At 44.9% G+C, this 19485-nt stretch overlaps 1 protein-coding gene across 8 annotated transcripts in view; it reads left to right on the forward strand.

Moving 5' to 3' along the window:
* SNUPN (snurportin 1) overlaps positions 1–18250 on the forward strand; it is a 36543-nt gene extending 18293 nt beyond the window's left edge. For 4 of the 8 annotated variants that reach the window (XM_043554956.1, XM_043554959.1, XM_043554955.1 and 1 more), the window contains exons 2-10: positions 579–643; positions 2270–2432; positions 4103–4250; positions 9760–9864; positions 10083–10179; positions 12305–12402; positions 14458–14535; positions 16131–16211; positions 17660–18250. In XM_043554956.1, coding sequence (XP_043410891.1) covers positions 2275–2432; positions 4103–4250; positions 9760–9864; positions 10083–10179; positions 12305–12402; positions 14458–14535; positions 16131–16211; positions 17660–17980 — 1086 coding nt within the window. In that variant the 5' untranslated portion in view covers positions 579–643; positions 2270–2274 and the 3' untranslated portion in view covers positions 17981–18250. Of the gene's footprint in view, positions 1–187; positions 213–578; positions 644–2269; positions 2433–4102; positions 4251–9759; positions 9865–10082; positions 10180–12304; positions 12403–14457; positions 14536–16130; positions 16212–17659 lie in introns of those variants that run through there. The other 4 variants (XM_043554958.1, XM_043554962.1, XM_043554957.1 and 1 more) reach the window with 2 other exon arrangements.
* Positions 18251–19485: the final 1235 nt, after the last annotated feature.

Below are 19485 nucleotides of genomic sequence, written 5' to 3' on the forward strand. Positions count from 1 at the left end.
TGCACTCTCTCTCTCTCTCTCTCTCTCTCTCTCTCTCAAAAATAAATAAGCATTAAAATTTTTTTAATTAAAAAAAAATTCACCTCGAAACCATACCAGTAATATGTCAATCTTAAATTTAAAAAAAAGTTCCCTTCATGTTTAATGAGTATAGAGGTTCAGTTTTGCAAGATGAGAAGAGTTCTGGAAATTGGTTGCACAACAATGTGAATGTACGTAACACTACTGAACTGTAACTTAAAATGGTTAAGATGGTAAATTTTATGTCATGGATTTCTAACCACAATTTTTTTTAAGTTCCTCTCAAAAAAAAAAAAAATGCTGCAAATTAGGGGGGGAAATCTGACTTCAAATGTGCAATGGAAAGTAATTCATTGCCAAATAGAGACCCATAATGTTGTTATTAACCATGGAGGCTCTGGAATGAACCTGTTGGTTTTGGTGCTCAGAGCAGTGGGACCTGGTCTGGGGTGGAGTTTAAGCACTGGGGATGTCTTCTGTTTTATACTACACCTAAAGGGTTAGGCCAGCCCAGCTTTGTGAGTCTGATTTCTCCTAAATGTTCTTTTTTCTTACAGTCTGAGGCACACCTTTAACCCTTAGCTAAGCTCCTATGCCACTTCATATCTTCATTCACAGAAAGGTGAGTGACGTGTGAATTCACCTCTTTCTCTCTACTCCCATTCTTTAGGGCACACCTGGGTACTCTGTCTCCAATCTACTCCATCTCCCAAGTGTACCACATGTCAGTCTTTCACACACCTTGGGGTTAACTGGTAGGTAGCCTTCTACATCTAGCTCTTTGACAAGTGAGTCCTACATGGGTAGCCCTGAAACCTTCCTTTTGTCCACTCCAAACAAACAAACAAAACAGACAAACAAAACAAAATATACAATGAGAAAGCAACTGCGAGGTTTGGGATTGGGGCTCCTCTTGTCTTGCTGTAAGGGCCCAGGACCAGTATTTCTCCTGGAGCTAAATTTTCTAACGTAAGTTGGCATTTATTAGAAAGTTAAACAACAATTGGGTAAAATCTGCATTGGCAAGTTATATTAGAGGGACCCCTGGGTGACTCAGTCAATTAAGCATCCAACTTTGGCTCAGGTCATGATCTCATTGCTCATGGGTTCAAGCCCAGCATCGGGCTTTGTGCTGACAGCTCAGAGCCTGGGGCCTGCTTCAGATTCTGTGTCTCCCTCTCTCTGCCTCTCTCTCTCTCTCTCTGTAAGAATAGATAAACATTAAAAAAAAAAATTTTTTTTAAGGGAAAGTTATATTAGAGGGGTGCCTGGCCACCTCAGTTGGTGGAACACGCTATTCTTGATCTTGTGGTGAGTTCAAGCCCCACATTGGGTGTAGAGCTTACTTAAAAAAATAAAATAGGGACACCTGGGTGGCTTAGTCAATTAAGTGTCCAACTCTTGATTTCGGATCAGGTCATAATCTCAGGGCTATGGGATCAAAGCCCCACGTCAGGATTTGAATTGAGTGTGGAGCCTGCTTGATATTCTCTCTCTCTCCCATAGCCCTCTCCCCTGCTCACGCCGTTGTCTCTCTCTCTAAAATAAAATAAAATGTGTGCATTTTTTAAAAAGTTATATTAATATTAAAAGTTATTGAGTAATGGCTATTTAGAACTACTCAGGAATGGGGCGCCTGGGTGGCGCAGTCGGTTAAGCGTCCAACTACAGCCAGGTCACGATCTCGCGGTCCATGAGTTCGAGCCCCGCGTCAGGCTCTGGGCTGATGGCTCGGAGCCTGGAGCCTGTTTCCAATTCTGTGTCTCCCTCTCTCTCTGCCCCTCCCCCATTCATGCTCTGTCTCTCTCTGTCCCAAAAATAAATTAAAAAAAAAACGTTGAAAAAAAAAATTAAAAATAAAAAAGAACTACTCAGGAAAAAATTAGGTACTTGATCACATCACTGGACATCAATGATGATAAAAAGAAATTAGTGATGGGCTACTGGTGATGAATGACAAAGCAAAAGTTAGCAGGGTGAACTTGATTTGTCTTGATGTATATATAAGTTTATATCGGTACACTGAGAGCTATCAAGATGATAATTATTGAAATATCTGCAGGAATTAATGTTATGCTCATATATAACTCGTTTACCCTTTAACTTCCTCTCTCCCCATGGAAACAGTTGTGATTTTGGATCAAGTGAGTTTTTTTTAGGAATGTAGCCATCATGTTACATCATAACTGCCTATACACAGGAGGTGATATGAAATGAATGAACCATTTTCTTATGTTTTCCTTTGTAGGGAAGATGGAAGAGCTGAGTCAAGCCCTGGCCAGTAGCTTTTCTGTGTCTCAAGATCTGAACAGCACAGCTGCCCCACACCCCCGCCTGTCCCAGTACAAGTCCAAGTACAGTTCCTTGGAGCAGAGTGAGCGGCGCCGCCGACTATTGGAACTGCAGAAATCGTAAGGGATGCTTTAACTCTTTGCTTTCTCTTTCCAGGCTGGGAGCCTCCAATCAGGAGGCTCTAGGCTTGTCTCTTCGAAGTAGACCCTTAGTAGGTACACCTTGCCCATGAGGTTGGGAGGGGTAAATCCTGGCAGAGGTAGACATCCTTTATACCCAGAGCTTAGGAAAAGATGGAGACGTAGGGAAAGGCTGAAGTTTGAAAGCAAAAGCTCAGCTATTTGGTTAAATTTTTCTTTTTTCCCTGGCAGCAGCATTGAGCTTTGCGATTTAGGGACTTGTGAAGGCCACACCCAGACTTCCACTCCCCACATTCCCTGTGTGGCTTCTGCACTCTGAATCCTGGCATTGGTGTGGTCTTCCTGTCTGCCTTCAGCCCGAATGTTTCCGTGGAGCCCTTGAGAATTCAATACAAATAATTCCACAGGGAATCTGAGGAAATGTCTTCCATACACTTAATTCTCAATGCCAAGATGAGCAAGCAAGGGAAGAGAGCAGGATAGGAGTGTCTGAGGCTGGGCTGCTCTGAAGTCAGGGCCTATCCTTGTATTCTGAGTACAACACAGGCCTTTTCTGGGTAACAAGGAATAGAGGATTAGAAAGAACTAATTTTTTTTTAATGTTTATTTATTTATTTTTGAGCGAAAGAGGGGATGGGGGTGGAGGGGCAGAGAGAAGAGGACAGAGGAATAGGCTCTGCATTGACAGCAGAGAGCCCAACACAGGGCCCACATTCATGAACCTCTAGATCATGACCTGAGACAGAGTTGGATGCGTATCCAGCTGAGCCACCAGGTGCCCCCTTCCTTACTCTTGAATTAAAACACCATCGTGCTTTCATATGCCTCTCTGGTGTGCACCCTCACGTGAATGTGCAAGAACTCATGTGTCTGAGAGTATCTGAGGAGAACCGGCTGAGCTGGTCTCACTGCCTCCGTAGTGGGTTTCTTGCCTTAGCATTGAGGGAACCAAGTGCAGGAGGTTACGAGGTATCTACAGATCACTTTGGAACAATTAGGTTCCAAACAGTTCTTATTCTTTCTTAACTAATTGCCCAAGCTTTCTAGAATACGTAGTTTTTTTCAAAAGAGAGAAGGATAACAATAAAGCAAAAACAAGTAAAAGATAGATTAAATCGTAAGCTAAGAGGCCTGTTTTGAAAGTTAGATAAGAACTAGAAGAAGGCCTGGCCACTCCTCAGAAAGCTATGGAAGTTGGAAAATCCCAGAAGTGGTCCTTGTTTTAAACTCCTCACCACGTCTCAGTGATTCTTCTCTTCAATTACCCAGGGCCTTTGGACTAGATGCCTGCCAGGCGGGAAAGTGTCAGCTCTCACCTGGGTAGAGGTGTGGGAGTCTGGAATGGGGTGGGTGGGAGTGGGGTCAGCTTTTCCAGCTAGTGAACCTTGAAAATTCCTTTCAACGTTTTACTTTGCCCGTCTTTAAGAAATTCTGAGGAAGGCTGAGTGTGTTCAGAGGGTGCTTCCTATCTAGGACCAGTGAGGGGGCCATCACTAGTTGAGCCTTATGAAGGAAAATCTACCATCTCTTCCACTAGAATCCCCAGGGTCTCTTGAACTTGGAGCCTTTGAATTAAGCTAAACTAGTCACACTGTAGGGGGTCTTCCTATGAGACATAAAGGCCTGTCCTTGTGCCTTCTTTCCTCCAGCAAGCGGCTGGATTACGTGAACCATGCCAGACGACTGGCTGAAGATGACTGGACAGGGATGGAGAGTGAGGAAGAAGATGATAAAAAAGATGATGAAGAGATGGACGTTGACACTGGCAAGAAGTTACCAAAACGCTATGCTAATCAAGTGAGTAGTCCAGAGAAGGTGAGGCCAGGTCAAATCCACTAAAGGAAATGTTGCCATAAAGAGAGGAGGAGGAGGGGGCACCTGGGTAGCTCAGTCAGCTGAGTGTCTGACTTCAGCTCAGGTCATGATCTCGAGGTTCATGAGTTCAAGCCCCCACATCGGGCTCTCTGCTGTTAGCACGGAGCCTGCTTCGGATCCTCGGTTTCCCTCTCTCTGTGCCTCCCCACTTATTCTCTCTCTCTCTCTCTCTTTCTCAAAAATAAAATAAACATTAAAAAAAAAAAGAGGAGGAGGAGACAGGAGAAAGGAATAGGGATAGCAAAGAAGCTGCTGCTGTGCATGAAGTGTATGGACTAGGAAAAGAGATGGCTTACAGTGCCATGTGCTGACTGGGGGTCACTGAGGGAGGCTGTGGCTGGTGGGTTTGAGAACATTTACGCCCTACTATAACCAAAGGTCGCCGGCCTGCTGCAGAAGACCTCTGAGCTATTGATACACTAACAGACTGCATGCACTTGTCATTTCTTAGTGGTCGCTGTAAAGCGGTTCTGCATCGGGCCTGCCCAGTCCAGCACTGCCTCCACTCCACCTCCTAGGTTGGTCGTCTTTCCCAAGCAGGGGACTAACATGCCAGTCTTGGATCTTCACATTCAGATGGTGCAAGGTGGGAAGTACAGCTGCCCTTGAATATGGGGAGCCTGCACGGCCACCCCAGCCAGCCAATTGGCCTACATGAGGTTGAGGCCATAAAACAACAGCTGACTATAACAAACGTGACTAAGTGGCCTGTAGGTTGCAGAAAGAAACTGGTGTGGTTTGTGGAGCCATAGGAGAAGCAGGCATGGAAACTGTTCAGTGCTTCAGGCAGTCCAGGTATTCCAGAAGGCAGGGTATTGGTCCAAGTGGGATCGGGAGTCTACCTTTCTATTATATTCTTCTCTCTATAACCCAAGTGTCTTGTCACCTCAGAATCCTTTCCCACCTTTAGAATATGGTTTCTGGGTGCACACACTCCCATCTTCTTTCTGTGCCCCAACTACAGCATGGATAACATCCTTTATGACAGAGTATAGTTCAGTTCTATTCAGCAAGCATTGTTGAAGGCCCTGCCCTGTATTAAGCTAGGCTGTGTGTGGGAAGGTAGACAAGGGCCAGAAATGGCCCCTGTGCTCCCGGAATAAGTGGAGATTGTGGTTTTTGCTACAAGAAAGTGAGATTAGCTTCCAACAGGGAAGGAAGTAGTGTTGTGAAATCAGGAAAAGGTTAATGAACGAGGAGGCAGCTTTGAAGGATGAGTAGGACATTGATAGGCAGAGGTGCATTCCAGGCAGCAGGAACAGGATGAACAAGAGCCCTGAGGTGGGAGGAGTATATGGTGTGTTGAGAGCAGTATGCAGGCCAGTAAGGATAGAGCAGCATCGGCTTAGAGGAAGGAATACAGCAGAAATAGGTGCAGGAGGGGTGCCTGCCTGGCTCAGTCAATAGAGCACACGACTCTTGATCCTCTGGATTATGGATTTGAGCCCCACCTAGGTGGAGAGATTACACCTTTAGAAAAGATTACATCCTTTAAAAATGACTCATTCTGGGAAGTACAAAAGCCCTGAGTTTGGGGCACCTAGGTGACTCAGTCTATTGAGCTTTGGTCTCTTGATTTCAGCCCAAGTCATGATCCCACATCTTATGAGTTCGAGCCCCGTGACCAGCTCTGTGCTGACAGCAAGGAGCCTGCTTGGGATTCCTTCTCTCTCTCTCTCTCAAAATAAATAAATGTTCAAAAACAAAGAAATATGTGCAAGAGTTTAGACTTTATTTGTTTGTTTGTTTATTTATTTACTGATTTTAAGGTTTTTGTTTGTTTTGTTTTCTTTTGAGAGAGAGAGCATGAGCAGGGGAAGGACAGAGAGAGAGAGAGGAAGAGAGAGAATCCCAAGCAGGCTTTACACTGTCAGCACAGAGCCCTGCTTGGGGTTCAAACTCATGAACCATGAGATCATGACCTGAGCCAAAATCAAGAGTTGGATGCTTAACTGACTAAGCCACCCAGGTCCCCCTAGACTATAGTTTAGATTTCGAGGAACCACCAAGAATTGTTGAGCCAGGGACAGAGTTGAGACTTTGTATGACATGCCCATCAGTGTATATAAAAGGGTCTGGAAGAGAGAGACTGTAGTAGGGAGCTTAACTTTGCTAAAACCATCTGATGATGAGTGCTGAGGGCAGTGAAGGTGTAAAGAAAATGAGGTCATGAATATGAGAAGTATTGCCAGGTTGAACAGATGGAATTTAACAGTAGATTGGATAGAAGAGGCAATATGAGAAGTGGTTAAATGTTTAAGCTCTGAAGTCACATTGACCTGACCTCAAAGCCAGGCTTTTTGTTGACCTTAAGCAAGTTACTTAACCTCTCTAAATCTCTGGTTTCTTATCCGTAGATGAAGATATTTACAGTACTATTTCATAGGATTGTTAGAAGGATCAAATGAGATAGTATACCCTAAATACTTAGCCAGGAGCCCCACAAGTATTAGGTACTATTTTTTTAAACAGCCTTGAGATAAATTCACATACCATACAATTCACACATTTACAGGGTTTTGACACATTCAGTGGTTTTTAATATATTTACAGGGCTGTGCAACTGTTACCACTATCTAATTCCAAAACATTTCATCACCCCAAAAAGGACCCTCATACCCATCAGCAATCAGTTCCCATTCTTCCTTTCCCCCAGCCCTTAGCAATCAGTAATCTACTTTCTTTCTCTATGGATTTGCCTCTTCTAGACATTTCATATAAATGGAATCATACAAGATGTACCCTTTTTGCCTGGTTTTCTTCATTTAGCATAAGGTTTTCAAGGTTCATCTGTGTTAGAGCATGTGTTAGAACTTCATTTCTTTTTATCGCCAAATAATATTCTGTTGGGGCGCCTGGGTGGCTCAGTCAGCTAAGCATCCAACTTCGGCTCAGGTCATGATCTTGGGGTTCATGAGTTTGAGCCCCACGTCAGGCTCTGTGCTGATAGCTCAGAGCCTGGATGGAGCCTGCTTTGGATTCTGTGTCTCCCTCTCTCTCTGCCCCTCTCCCGTTGTGCTCACTCTCTCTCAAAAATAAATAAACATTAAAAAAATCTTTTCTGTTGTATAGATATACTACACTTTGTTTATCCATTTATCCATTGGTGACCATTAGGGTTGTTTCCCTTTTTGGCTATTGTGAATAATGCTTCTGTGAACATTCACACACAAGTTTTTGTGTGGATATGTTTTCATTTCTCTTGGGTATATACCTGGAAATGGAATCACTAGGTGATATGGTAACTCCGTGTTTAACATTTTGAGGAACTGTCAGGCTGTTTTCCAAAGTGACTACAATGTTTTACGTTTCCACCAGCTGTGTATGAGGGCTCCAGTGTCTCCACACCTTGCCAGTGCTTGATATTGTCCATCCTTGTGAGTAGAGCCACCCTAGTGGGTGTGAAGTTGTGTCCCATGGTTTTGTTTTGCATTTCCCTAATGACTAATGATATCCAGCATCGTTTTCACATGCTTATTAACCATTTGTATATCTTTTTTGGAGAAATGTCTATGCCCCTTTTTCATTGGGTTGCCTTTTATCATTAAGTTGTAAGAGTTCTTTATATATTCTAGATACAAGTCTCTTATCAGATCCATAATTTCCAATATTTTCTCCCATTCTGTGGGTTATCTTTTTATTTTGCTGTTGGTATCAGTGGCAGCACTAAAGTTTTAAATTTTGGTGTAGTCTTATTTATGGCTCCTGTGTTTTGTCACTTGTGCTTTTGGTGTTGTAGCAGTACCATTCTTTAAGGAAGTGTTGATTACGCCTTGGTTTAAGATTCGGTAACAGAGAGTGGTGTTGCTATTAACAGGGCTACAGGATGCAGAAAGAGAAAGGGGGGTTTCAGGGATGGAAGGTACTTGGGTGACCAAAGGCAGTGAATCCTGTTTTGGGTACATTGAGTTTAAGGTACAGAGAGAGCAAGCAGAGAAAGAGATACCTCCTGGACAGGTGCAAATATGGGTCTGGAGGAAAGGAAAAAGGAGAATTAGGAGGTGTCCTCTCAGAAATGGCAGGTGAGACTGCAAACATAATGCGGTCCAGCCCCAGTGGGGCAGCATCTAAGAGAAAAGAAGGGGAACCTAAAACAGCCTCCTGAACATTCTCTACATTGCTTTGGGGAAGCATTTGGAGGAATGTTTGGCAGGAAAAAGAATAGCACCGTGTCATGGGGCTAAGGGAACATGCGTCAAGGAGGACAAAGAGGTGGTGACAAGCAGTGTCACACCAGGAGTGGAGCCGGGAGGATAAGGTGGGGGAGAGGGAAGAGAGAGAGGAGGTCACTGATGGCTGTTGGCAGGGCTGCGGGGGTAGCAAATCTGGACTGAGGGTGTCAGAGGGGGCGGGAGGGCAGCATCAAGAAATAGGAAGTTGTTGGGGCGCCTGGGCGGCTTAATCGGTTAAGTGTCCGACTTTTGATTTTAGCTCAGGTCATGATCTTGTGGTTCATAAGCTTGAGCTCTGAGTCAAGCTCTGTGACGACGGTGCGGAGCCTGCTTAGGATTCTCTCTCCCTCTCCCTCTGTCCTTCCCCACTCGTGCTTTCTCTCTCACAAAATAAATAAACTTTAAATAAAGAAAAGAAATATAAAGTTGTTTTAAAAAGGAGAAAGTGGAATAGTTTAACAGAAACGCAGAGTGATTAAAGGTTTTCATTTTTGTTTTGTTTTTTATGATTAGGGCTTGAGCATTTTGTGGACCAAGGGGAAAGAGAGATGAGAGATTCCGTGGGAGGGAGTAGTTGATAGGCCAGTCTCTGTGTAGATGGGAGGGATTGTGAGCCATGAGTGGAAGAGTTCATCTTTGCAGATTCATTTTGCCACCCGTGTCCCCCCACCCCCGTTTTTTAAGGCAGTTTTCCCAAAATCTTTTGGTAAGGTATTTGGGATCACCAGTTTGAGAAATGATCTAGATTAAGAGCATCTCAAGGTCAGGGACCTTATTCATCTCTGAGGTTATAGCCCCTAGAACATAATAGTTATGAGAATGGCAGGCAGATGGACAAAGTAAGATGAGGAAGAGGGTCCCGTCACCCAGACACAGGAAGCAAGGTAGTAAGAATTATGGATGCAGGAAATGAAGATGAGGAGAGAAGTTGAAGTTCACAGTGAAGTTCACGCGGCCTCCACTGAGTCAGTGTCAGTTGAGACAAGTCAACTAAGAGCAAGCAGGTGCAGGTCCACTGTCAGCCTACGTGTATTCTCATTTTATATATATAGGATATGAACTTTCTGTTGGTGCAGATGTCGCAGCAGCACACCGCTGCTGATTTTTCTTTTTAATATTTTATTTTTTAAGCAATCTCCAACACCCACCGTGGGGCTCAAACTCACAACTTTGAGATCAAGATTCGCATATTCCACAGACTGAGACAGCCACGCACCCCACCCCTGTTGATTTTTAATGCCATTTTTTGGTGTCCCCAGTTGATGCTGTCTGAGTGGTTGATTGACGTCCCTTCAGATCTGGGGCAGGAATGGATTGTGGTCGTGTGCCCTGTTGGAAAAAGAGCCCTGATCGTGGCCTCCAGGGTGAGTAGTGGCCCCTCCCTATACCAGCATGTCTAGTCTGTAGCTGGAAGGATTCTCTGCACTTCGTGTTCCTCATCTACACCTGGCATGGGGATTGAAAGGGTTTTCTGCAGGAGGGATTTGTTGAGAGCCATCTTTGCGCTGATGATACCTGCAGATTGTGACGCAAGAGGGTGAGGAGACCTGATGCCTAATGGGAATGGTAACTTTCCACACAGGGCTTTACCAGTGCCTACACCAAGAGTGGTTACCGTGTCAACAGGTTTTCTTCCCTGCTGCCGGGAGGCAACAGGCAAAACTCAGCGACAGCAAAAGGTACCTACATAAAATTGTCTATGTATTAAGTTGAAAAAAAATTTTTTTTGAAATACATATATATATTTTTAAGTAATCTCTACCCCCAATAGGGGTTCGAACTCATGACCCCGAGATCAAGAATCACATGCTGTACCAATTGAGCCAGCCAGATGCCCCTGTTTATTAAGTTTTACAATTCGTAAAAGACAGTAGAAGTTCCTTGGTTATGTATTTTAAAGACTCACTTTAAAAATTTTTTTTTTATGTTTTATTTATTTTTGAGAGTGAGAGTATGAGCAGGAGTAAAGAAGGGACAGAGAGGGGGGGGGAATGGAAGATCTGAAGCAGGCTCTCTACACTGAGAGCAGCAAGCCCAATGTGGGGCTTGAACTCAAAAACTGTGAGATCGTGACCTAAGCCAATGTCAGGCGCTCAACCAACTGAGCCACCCGGGGGCCTCTAAAGACTCACTTTGAAAGCATACCTTTGAAACTGTATATCTAAATTCAGGCTATCTTCTTCAAGGTCAGGCCTCCTCAGTTGCAGAATAGATGCAGCCCTGTGAGGCCTACTGGGCAACAAATCCCTGGATTAAAGTCAATACACCTTTCCCACAGACATCCATTACAAGGTGACCCAAGCAGTTTTGGGGGAAAAGGTCCCTCAGAACGCTGAGTGTAAAGTATGATAAACTGTTGCTGGGGCTTGCTGCTAAATTCCCTTTTCTCCTATATTTTCTCCTGTATCATTGTCCAAACCTTAGCCTCTCCCTCTAACCTGAGCTCGGCTGAGGAGACAAAGATCATGGAGGTTAAATAAGTTGCTCACTGTCATTCATGGAGAAGGTGGCAGAGCTGGGCCTGAGGCCTGCTCTCTTTTCTGCCTGCTTAGGCTCCCTCGGTGGTTCCTCGTGTGCTTGGTACTGAGCCCAGGCTTTTCTACTGGCTTTCAGAACCTCTCACACATGAGCTTTGGTTCACCCATCCTCATGTCTTTCCCCTCCGCTATATACCCACTCCTAGCTTTGTTCAGCTGGCTTGCCTCCCTGCTTCCCACATGTACCATGTTCATTTCACCTCTACACCTTTGCTCATGGCACATCAGTTCTCCAGCCTGAAATGCCCTCCCACCTCCCCTCTGCCCTATTGTTTTAACCCTCTGGTCTCAGAAGACTGTGTTCACATACCATCTCTTCCATGCAACATCGCCTGCTGCTCCGATCTCGCTCCTCCGGAATTCCTGTTGCTCTTAGGTCGTGTTGTACAGCTCAGCTCTCAGTTCTCTTCTCTATGATCATCTTATCTCCTTCACTGGATTGTAAGGTTTTTAGTATATGTGCTGCCGAAGGGAGCACTGGATTATAAGGTCCTTAAAGGCAAGAATTACTTACAGGTAATATTCCACGCAGATCATAGTACTTACAATAGGAACTCAAAAGGGCATGTAAATTCAAATGGAAGATTACTTGCCTTTTGGACTGGAGTTTTTCTAAGGTGAGTAAATGTTCCAGTTTATTGAAAAGTTCAGAATAGGGCCACTGGGTGGCTCAGTCAGTTAAGCGTCTGACTTCAGCTTAAGTCATGATCTCACAGTTCATGAGTTCAAGCCCTGCGTCGGGCTTTGCGCTGACAGCTCAGAGCCTGGAGCCTGCTTCGGATTCTGTTGTCTCCCTCTCTCTCTGCCCCTCCTCCACCCTCTCCAAATAAATAAACATTAAAGTCAATAAATAATTAAATACAGAAAATAAAAGTTCAAAATTCCCACCTGGCTTAAGGGTTGCCTTGATCCCACTCACGCTGTCCTACCTCGAGTTGCCCTTAACCTGCCCAGGAGAGAGAAAGGGCCGTGAAGGCGCATCTGGGTGGCTCCGTCGGTTAAGTGTCAGACTTTGGCTCAGTGTATGATCTCCCGGTTCGTGAGTCCACGCACTGACCGTGCAGATCCTGCTTGGGATTCTCTCTTTCTCCCTCACTCTCTCCCCCACCCCCCACTTGCATTCTCTCTCTCTCCTTGTCTCTCTCTTTCTCTCTCAAAATAAATAATTGAAATAAAATAAAAAAGAAAGGGCCATAAAGAACTTTCTCCCTAAGAAACTCTGATTGGAAAGGGAACCCTGTAGTGACTTTCTGCTCTGTGTCCCCAGACTACACCATTCTGGACTGCATTTACAGCGAGGTGAACCAGACCTACTATGTTCTGGATGTGATGTGCTGGCGGGGACACCCTTTTTATGACTGCCAGGTAGGGATTGATAGTCTCCTCATGTCTTCTCCTATTTTCTCCTCTCCTGGGAAAGTGGCCCAGCATGTGGGTTTGGTACGTGACCAGCTTCTTGGTATGCACAGGATGTGGTATATCAAGAACATTATCTAATGTTCCTTGCCTCTTTGAGGGTGTTTAAATTAGCTTTGTTTTAAAAAAGAAGGAGGAGGAACTAAGGGAAGTACAGCAAATCTTGAGGGGAGAAAAGAGAGAAACGGAGTGGAGGGGCAGGCTGGGACTCTGTAGAAGCTGCAGCCACCCCCTCACTCTCTCTGGAGTGTGGGAGGATTGCTGGTGGGGACGACCGTGGGCAGCGGGGATGGTACCTGTGCAGGTGGCACAAGGAAGAGAGGTAGAATGAAGTCACCATCAAATAGTCTCTGGCCACCTCTACTGCTTCACAACCACATCCTGACCCTGAAAACAGCAGGGCCTCCTTGGTTCAACAGAAAGCCTCGAATCTCTGAGGGGCCTGCCCGGGAAGGAGATTTTCCAAGTGAAGAGGGGCCCCGATATTCTCCCCGAAGCGTCACCTTCCCCCAGCATTTTTCTGAGATTGTTGATTCTTAGGAGTGACAGTAGCAGTCATCGGAGTAAGGCTAGGTCAGCCCCTCAGATTCCATCTCTGCTCCCAACACTGCCCCGTCACTGTCCCAGTTTTATAGTAGTGATTTTTTGTGTTCCCTGTCAATTAGTGTATCATAGTAGTTCTCAATGTGGCTAGAAATGCAAGTTCCCAGACCTACTGAGTCAGAAACCCTGGGGTCAACTCATGTTTTAATGAGCCTCCGGGCAATCCTTGTGCAGGCCCAGTCTGCGAATCATGGGTTGTCACTGTAGGTTACCTCTTTCCATAGCCGTTAGCCAAAGCATGATTTTCCAAAGCATGCTGCTGAATTCGTAACAATAATAGCCAAGGCTTGTACTGCTGAGCACTTTGTGAGCATTATCTCATTGAAGCCCTTACAAGAACTCTATAAGGTGAGTACCGTTGTCATTCCTCATCGTACAGGAATGGAAGCAAAGAGCTACAGATGGTAAGTACCTTGCTCAAGTGCAGAGCCACACCTAAAACTCAGATCTCATAAATTCAATCTAGAGCATATTTTCCTTTAATTCTGTTGAAGGATGTTTCATAACATGTATTCACAACTTATAAATTTGGTAGCTAAAACCACCTATATTTCTATAATATATAGAAATAACTGTGTTGTTGTTTTTTTAATTTTTAAAAGCAAAATAATGGACAAGAAACAAAAGGTACTAAATAGCTACAGAAGGGTACATACCAGTAATTCAGAGAATGAAGTATATATGAGAAGTTAAAACTCTATAGTAGCTTCTAATCCTCAGAATTAAAATAAAACAAAGGCTAACAATGTGCTCTGGAGTTAGAGTCCTGGGACCCATGGTATTTTCTGTGGGCAAATGATATAATCCCTCTGAGCCTCATAGTGCTCGCCTGTAAAATGGAGATGATGGTAATCCAGCTGTCAGAGGGTGGTTGAGTACTAATCAGGGTGTGTAAAGTCCTTAGTATGGGGCCTGCCACATAGTAGGCCTTCAGTGATCAGTGATCAGCTCTACTACCATTAAAAATCCTATTGGATTTTTTTTTTCAACGTTTATTTATTTTTGGGACAGAGAGAGACAGAGCATGAACGGGGGAGGGGCAGAGAGAGAGGGAGACACAGAATCGGAAACAGGCTCCAGGTTCTGAGCCATCAGCCCAGAGCCTGACGCGGGCCTCGAACTCACGGACCGCAAGATCGTGACCTGGCTGAAGTCGGACGCTTAACCGACTGCGCCACCCAGGCGCCCCAAAAATCCTATTGGATTTTAAGAAAAAATCTCCAAAAATTTTATATAAGTATCTTTCTGACCTTATGGCAGTGTTTGAAGAGACATGAGATCAATGCTAGAAGAGCTTAGATCTTCATAAACTACATGACTATTTCGGATGGAGTGTGTTTGTTCACATCATCATTTGATGTGAGCAGCATTTCATCTTTCTGTTTCCCTCCTCTGTGGCAGACTGATTTCCGGTTCTACTGGATGCATTCAAAGTTACCAGAAGAAGAAGGACTGGGAGAGAAAACCAAGCTCAATCCCGTAAGACCTGGTGTTAAGATTGCTGGATTCTCTATGGGGATTGGTTTGGATTGGTCTGTTATCTAAATATAATAATTATGAATGGACTTATCTTTTTAATTTTGAAGGAGCATGGCATAATGGGAAGGGTGTGGGCTTAACAGCCATCCAGATCTGAACCAGTTTTGGCTTGAACAATTACTAACTTTAACTAACAATTAACAAAGTTACTGACTTCATTTGGCCTTAGTTTCTTCATCTGTGTAATAGGGTTAATGACACCTACTTTACAGAGTTGTTCTAAGAACCAAGTGATACAAATGTGCAGGTTCTCTTAACATACTTGTGGTATACACTTAATAAATAGTGGTTGTATAAAATGCTAATTATTTTATAATTATTAATAATGCTATCTAGAATAATGTGATCTAGAATAATACTATCTTGAATAATGCTATCTAGAACTCCAGTACAGTGGTTCTCAAACTGTAACGTGTGTCAGCAGAGTCTGGAAGCCTGGTGAAACGTAGATTCCTGGGCCCTCCTCACCAGTGTTTGTGATTCAGTAGGGCTAGGGTGAAGCCTGATAATTTGTATTTCTAACAAGTGATGCTGGTACTGCTGGTCCACAGACCACACTTTGAGAACTTCTGCTCTTGTATGTGAGCTGAGAATGACCTCATCTAGTCAGCTGATTCCTTTCACAGATGAGAGTGTAAGCTCAGAGAGGGACTACCTTCCCCAACATCCCACAGTCCAGGATGGAAGCCCAAGTGCTTTTGCTATCCACTCTGATTAAATATGCGACAGCTATTTTCAGGGCATTTTATTAGCAAACACCTGTAGATTGGCATTTGATTGTACTTCGTGCAACACTTTTAAAAGCAATCGGATAACCAGTTACAGGACAATAAATGGGGTCAGTATCTAGTGATGTTATCGGTAAGGTCCTGGGAGAACATGCATTGAGGAAGGGGAACATAGGAGCTGCTCTCTCTGAAATGTTGTTCTAAGCACTCTACGTGTATTATGTCATTGAGCCCATGCAACAACCCCCATGAGGTAGATACTTTCATTATCCTATTTTATAGATGGGAAAGCAGAGGCATATACAGATGAAATGATTGGCAGAGTTGGGAGTCAAACCCAAGCAATCTGACTTACTAGAGTTTTAGTCCTAATCACTTTATTATACTCCTCAGTCTAAAAATCCTTGCTGATGTGGAAGGGGCTTCTCTAGCCCTTCTGTAGGACTGTCATATGGCTGCGAGAATAACATACAACCCCTAAACCTAGCATAGGACACTGGTTCTCAGTCCTGGGTGTGTGTTAAACTCAACTGGACAGCTTAAAAAAAAAAAAAATGCCTGGGACCCATCCCAGGCCAATTCAGCCAGAATCTCTGAGTGAGGCATGGGCTTCAGTGATTTTTAAGAGCTTCCCTGATGATTCTTGTAGATAAAGCAAGGTTGAGAACCTCCAACCCAGTAATACGGTGGGGGAGGGGAGGTAGGGAAGGATGAGACTGAACTTTTTTTCTTTGATACAGTTTTTACTTGCTAGAACCAATATTATTTGTAACATGTGCTAATTCTTTGTTGTAATTTATATTTTAGTTTAAATTTGTAGGACTAAAGAATTTCCCTTGTACTCCTGAGAGCCTGTGTCAGGTGCTGTCAATGGATTTCCCTTTTGAGGTAACACAAGCATTGTCTTTATTGCTCTGATGGGATTGCAGGACACAGGGAGCTTGGTTACCCAATGTCTTAGGATATCCTCTGACTTTGCTGTGTCAAAGCATCAGAAAAGGGCTGAAAGCTGATTCCTGGAAAAAGATGTGCCGCTGTCCTTCAGAGCCTCAGCTCTGCTCTGTTAGAGACATCAGAATGCCAAAGCTGCTTGTCTGTGTCCCTCATTTTACAGGTGGAGAGGTGGGGGCCCAGGGAGGAACAAGGCTTCTATTCCTAGGTCTTTCTGGGGTGCCTGTTTTCGGCCACAAGCCTGGCTGCCATAGCTGACTGTAAAGTTGGGAGCTCCTGTGACGGACAGACCACAGGGGTTCAAACTCCTTATCCTTCCTTCCTCCCAAGAGCAAATGATGGCTGGGGATGGCAGTGCTTTCTGAACAGTGGTGTGGAGGCAGGGTGACCAACTTGTCCTGGTTTGTCCAGAACTTTCTCGATTTAGCACCAAAAGTCTCATGTCTCTAGAAGCTCCTCAGTTCTCAGCAACCTTTTATCATCCTCAGAATCTACAGTTATCCTCTCCAGCCTCAACACACAGACTTTCCTTTGCCCATCGTACCCTTTAAAATTCTGCCTAGTCACGCAGAAGTATTTGCTTGAGCTTGATATAATTTTGTTAAAAGGATCACAGCTTCCCAAATGAGGAAATGGCAAAGGCTGAGTTGCCTTCATTTCTGAGAGTCAATTAAGAAGGTGGTAAGAACACCATCTTTATTTATAACCCTATGCCCCAGTGACAATAAATGCTTTTTAGAGATGAGTCACTGAATCACGGAAAAGAAAATGTGGGACTGTAGGAGGTCTTCCCGTTGAGAAAAACTGAGTTTCCCAGAACATAGCTTGCAGATAATTTAGGGGGAGGTCAGGCAGCCAACAATGGTGTGGGGAACAGGGCTTCTTGACAGCCTGTTTTCCCTGTGTTCAGCAGTCCAGCATCTTGGAGGGGCCTGTCCAGTTCTCCTGGTTTGTGCCCTGTGTGGAGAACATTCCCCATTACAGAGACATCTGAGTACTGAAAAGTACATGGGATCTGGGGACAGAAGACCTGGGTTCACGTTGAATTTGTGCTTCATACTGCCTGGGTTTTGGGGGAGGCCCCCAGAGCTAGCCCTAGTGCCATCTTAAACACCCTCAATGGTGGGTAAGAGGGTGAAGTAGTGGGTAGGCAAGCACCCTGTAAACAGGAAAGTGCTGTTTATGTTTTTATTTTCTAAAATTTAGATTTCTAGGTCATTTCTTCATTTAGAGAAATTGCATGTGTGAGAAACAAGGATTATTTTTCCACTGGCAGTGATCCAGGAAAGGCAGTTGGCCCATTAGAGCGGCCCCCATATGCATAGGCTCTCCTCGAAATACATGGCCCCAGAAGTCACTTTGGTCTCTGATTTCCCCTTTTCTAGGTAGATGGACTTCTCTTCTACCACAAGCAGACCCACTACAGCCCTGGAAGCACTCCTCTTGTGGGCTGGCTGCGCCCCTACATGGTGTCAGATGTTCTTGGAGTAGCCGTGCCAGCTGGCCCACTGACCACCAAGCCAGAATATGCTGGGCAGCAGCTCCAGCAGATTATTGAGCACAAGAGGAGCCAGGAAGGCATGAAGGAGAAAGTCACACACAAGGCATCTGAGAGTGGACACTATGAGTTGGAACACCTGTCTACCCCCAAGCTGAAGAGCCGTCCCCATGGCCTTGACCCCCCAGGGAGCCTCATGGAAAACTAAACAGGGTGGCTCCTTGGGGAGTCACAGGATGGGGCTTGGTCCCAGAAGGAAGGCTGGGGAGGAGGACAATGACAACAAACAGGTGACTTCATTTTAGAGTGGACTTTCCAAAGCCACTCCAGCTGGAAACAGCTTATCTCCTATCTGAAATGCTGGCTCAGACAGTTGAGGGCGGTTTCCAGATTGGATGGATTTGGGATTTGAGAAGTAACTCCTGTGAAAAGTGTATCCCAGATATCTACAATGTAAATATATGTAATTCTTAAGAAAGAAGGTGTTTGTGATTCTTAAAACTTTAGATGGCCATGACCCTCCCCTACCTCCCCCTCCCCCCGCCCCAACCCGGGCTACCTAAACCATGACTGTTCAAGTCTTGGCCCATTGCACTGTTTTTAGCACTTAAGCATTCTGCTGAGTTTCCAGTTGCTGCTGTTAGTAACGTCATTTTCTAAAAGGTCTTACCAGGAACTGCAGTTCTTGGTATTTGAATATGTTCCCTCTTCTGAGAAGTGTGAGTTTCTTTGGTTTAGACACTGCCAGAGATAAAATGCAAATGGAGTTCATTCACAACTTCAACAAACATTTGCGCCTTCCAGAAGATAAGCCTTGTGCTAGGCCCCCGTGATGTAGAGAATTATAGGGACAGGACTTGGTGTCTGCCCTTGAGGAGTTCGCAGTCCAGTGAGGAAAGACACCCACCAGCAGAATGCTGAGACCATTGCTTTAGGGCTGAAAGATGCATAGAGCTTGGGGCGGGAAAGCAGAGGAGGTTCCATAGAGGAAGTTGGAGCAGAACTGAAGTTCTGAGCAGGACAGAAGGGGCTCTGCAGACAGGAGAGCGGGACTTTCTCACACAGGCAGCAGGGTATGCAGTTTCACCCTCCAGAGCAGGGCAGGACTCCCTCTGGGACCTGAAGCAGGTTCAGCACGGCTCAAGTTTAAACGAGGGTTGGGGAGCTGCCCAGGAGGAGGCTGAAGAGAGAGATGGGCCTGTGTGTTCTGCAGAGGATTTAGATTTGATGTCATGGAAGAGCTCTGAGCCGGCCAGATCCATTCAGATTTGTCAAGTAGGCTCTTTGGCAGCTGTGGCAGTGGAAGATAGTATCTGAAACTAACCAATTCGTTTCTGCTGTGTGTTCAGGAAATGTGTCCCATTTCCTGTGGCCTCGATCTGCTTCTCACAGTGCTTTCCACCTTTCTAGGACTTCTTTTATTGGACAAAAAGACTTCACTATTCTAGTCCAGCAGTACTAGTGTCCTGTGGACAAAATTTCGGAGGGATGCAGGTCAGATCTTGTCTGACTAGCAGTTGTTCCTTTGTGTTGATTAATTCTGGGAACAGATCTGGGCAGACGTGGTTAAGTAGAGCCCGATTACACAAATTCAGCACACCAGTGGAACTTGCCTCGGTGTTGGGCTCTTACAGAGTTGCTCAAGCTGACTCTGTAAAATCGGAGAAAGAAGACAACTATCCCCCCCCACCCCCACCCCCACCACCATGATCC

Source organism: Prionailurus bengalensis, chromosome B3 (assembly GCF_016509475.1).
Source record: "Prionailurus bengalensis isolate Pbe53 chromosome B3, Fcat_Pben_1.1_paternal_pri, whole genome shotgun sequence".
Classification (NCBI taxonomy): Eukaryota; Metazoa; Chordata; class Mammalia; order Carnivora; family Felidae; genus Prionailurus; species Prionailurus bengalensis.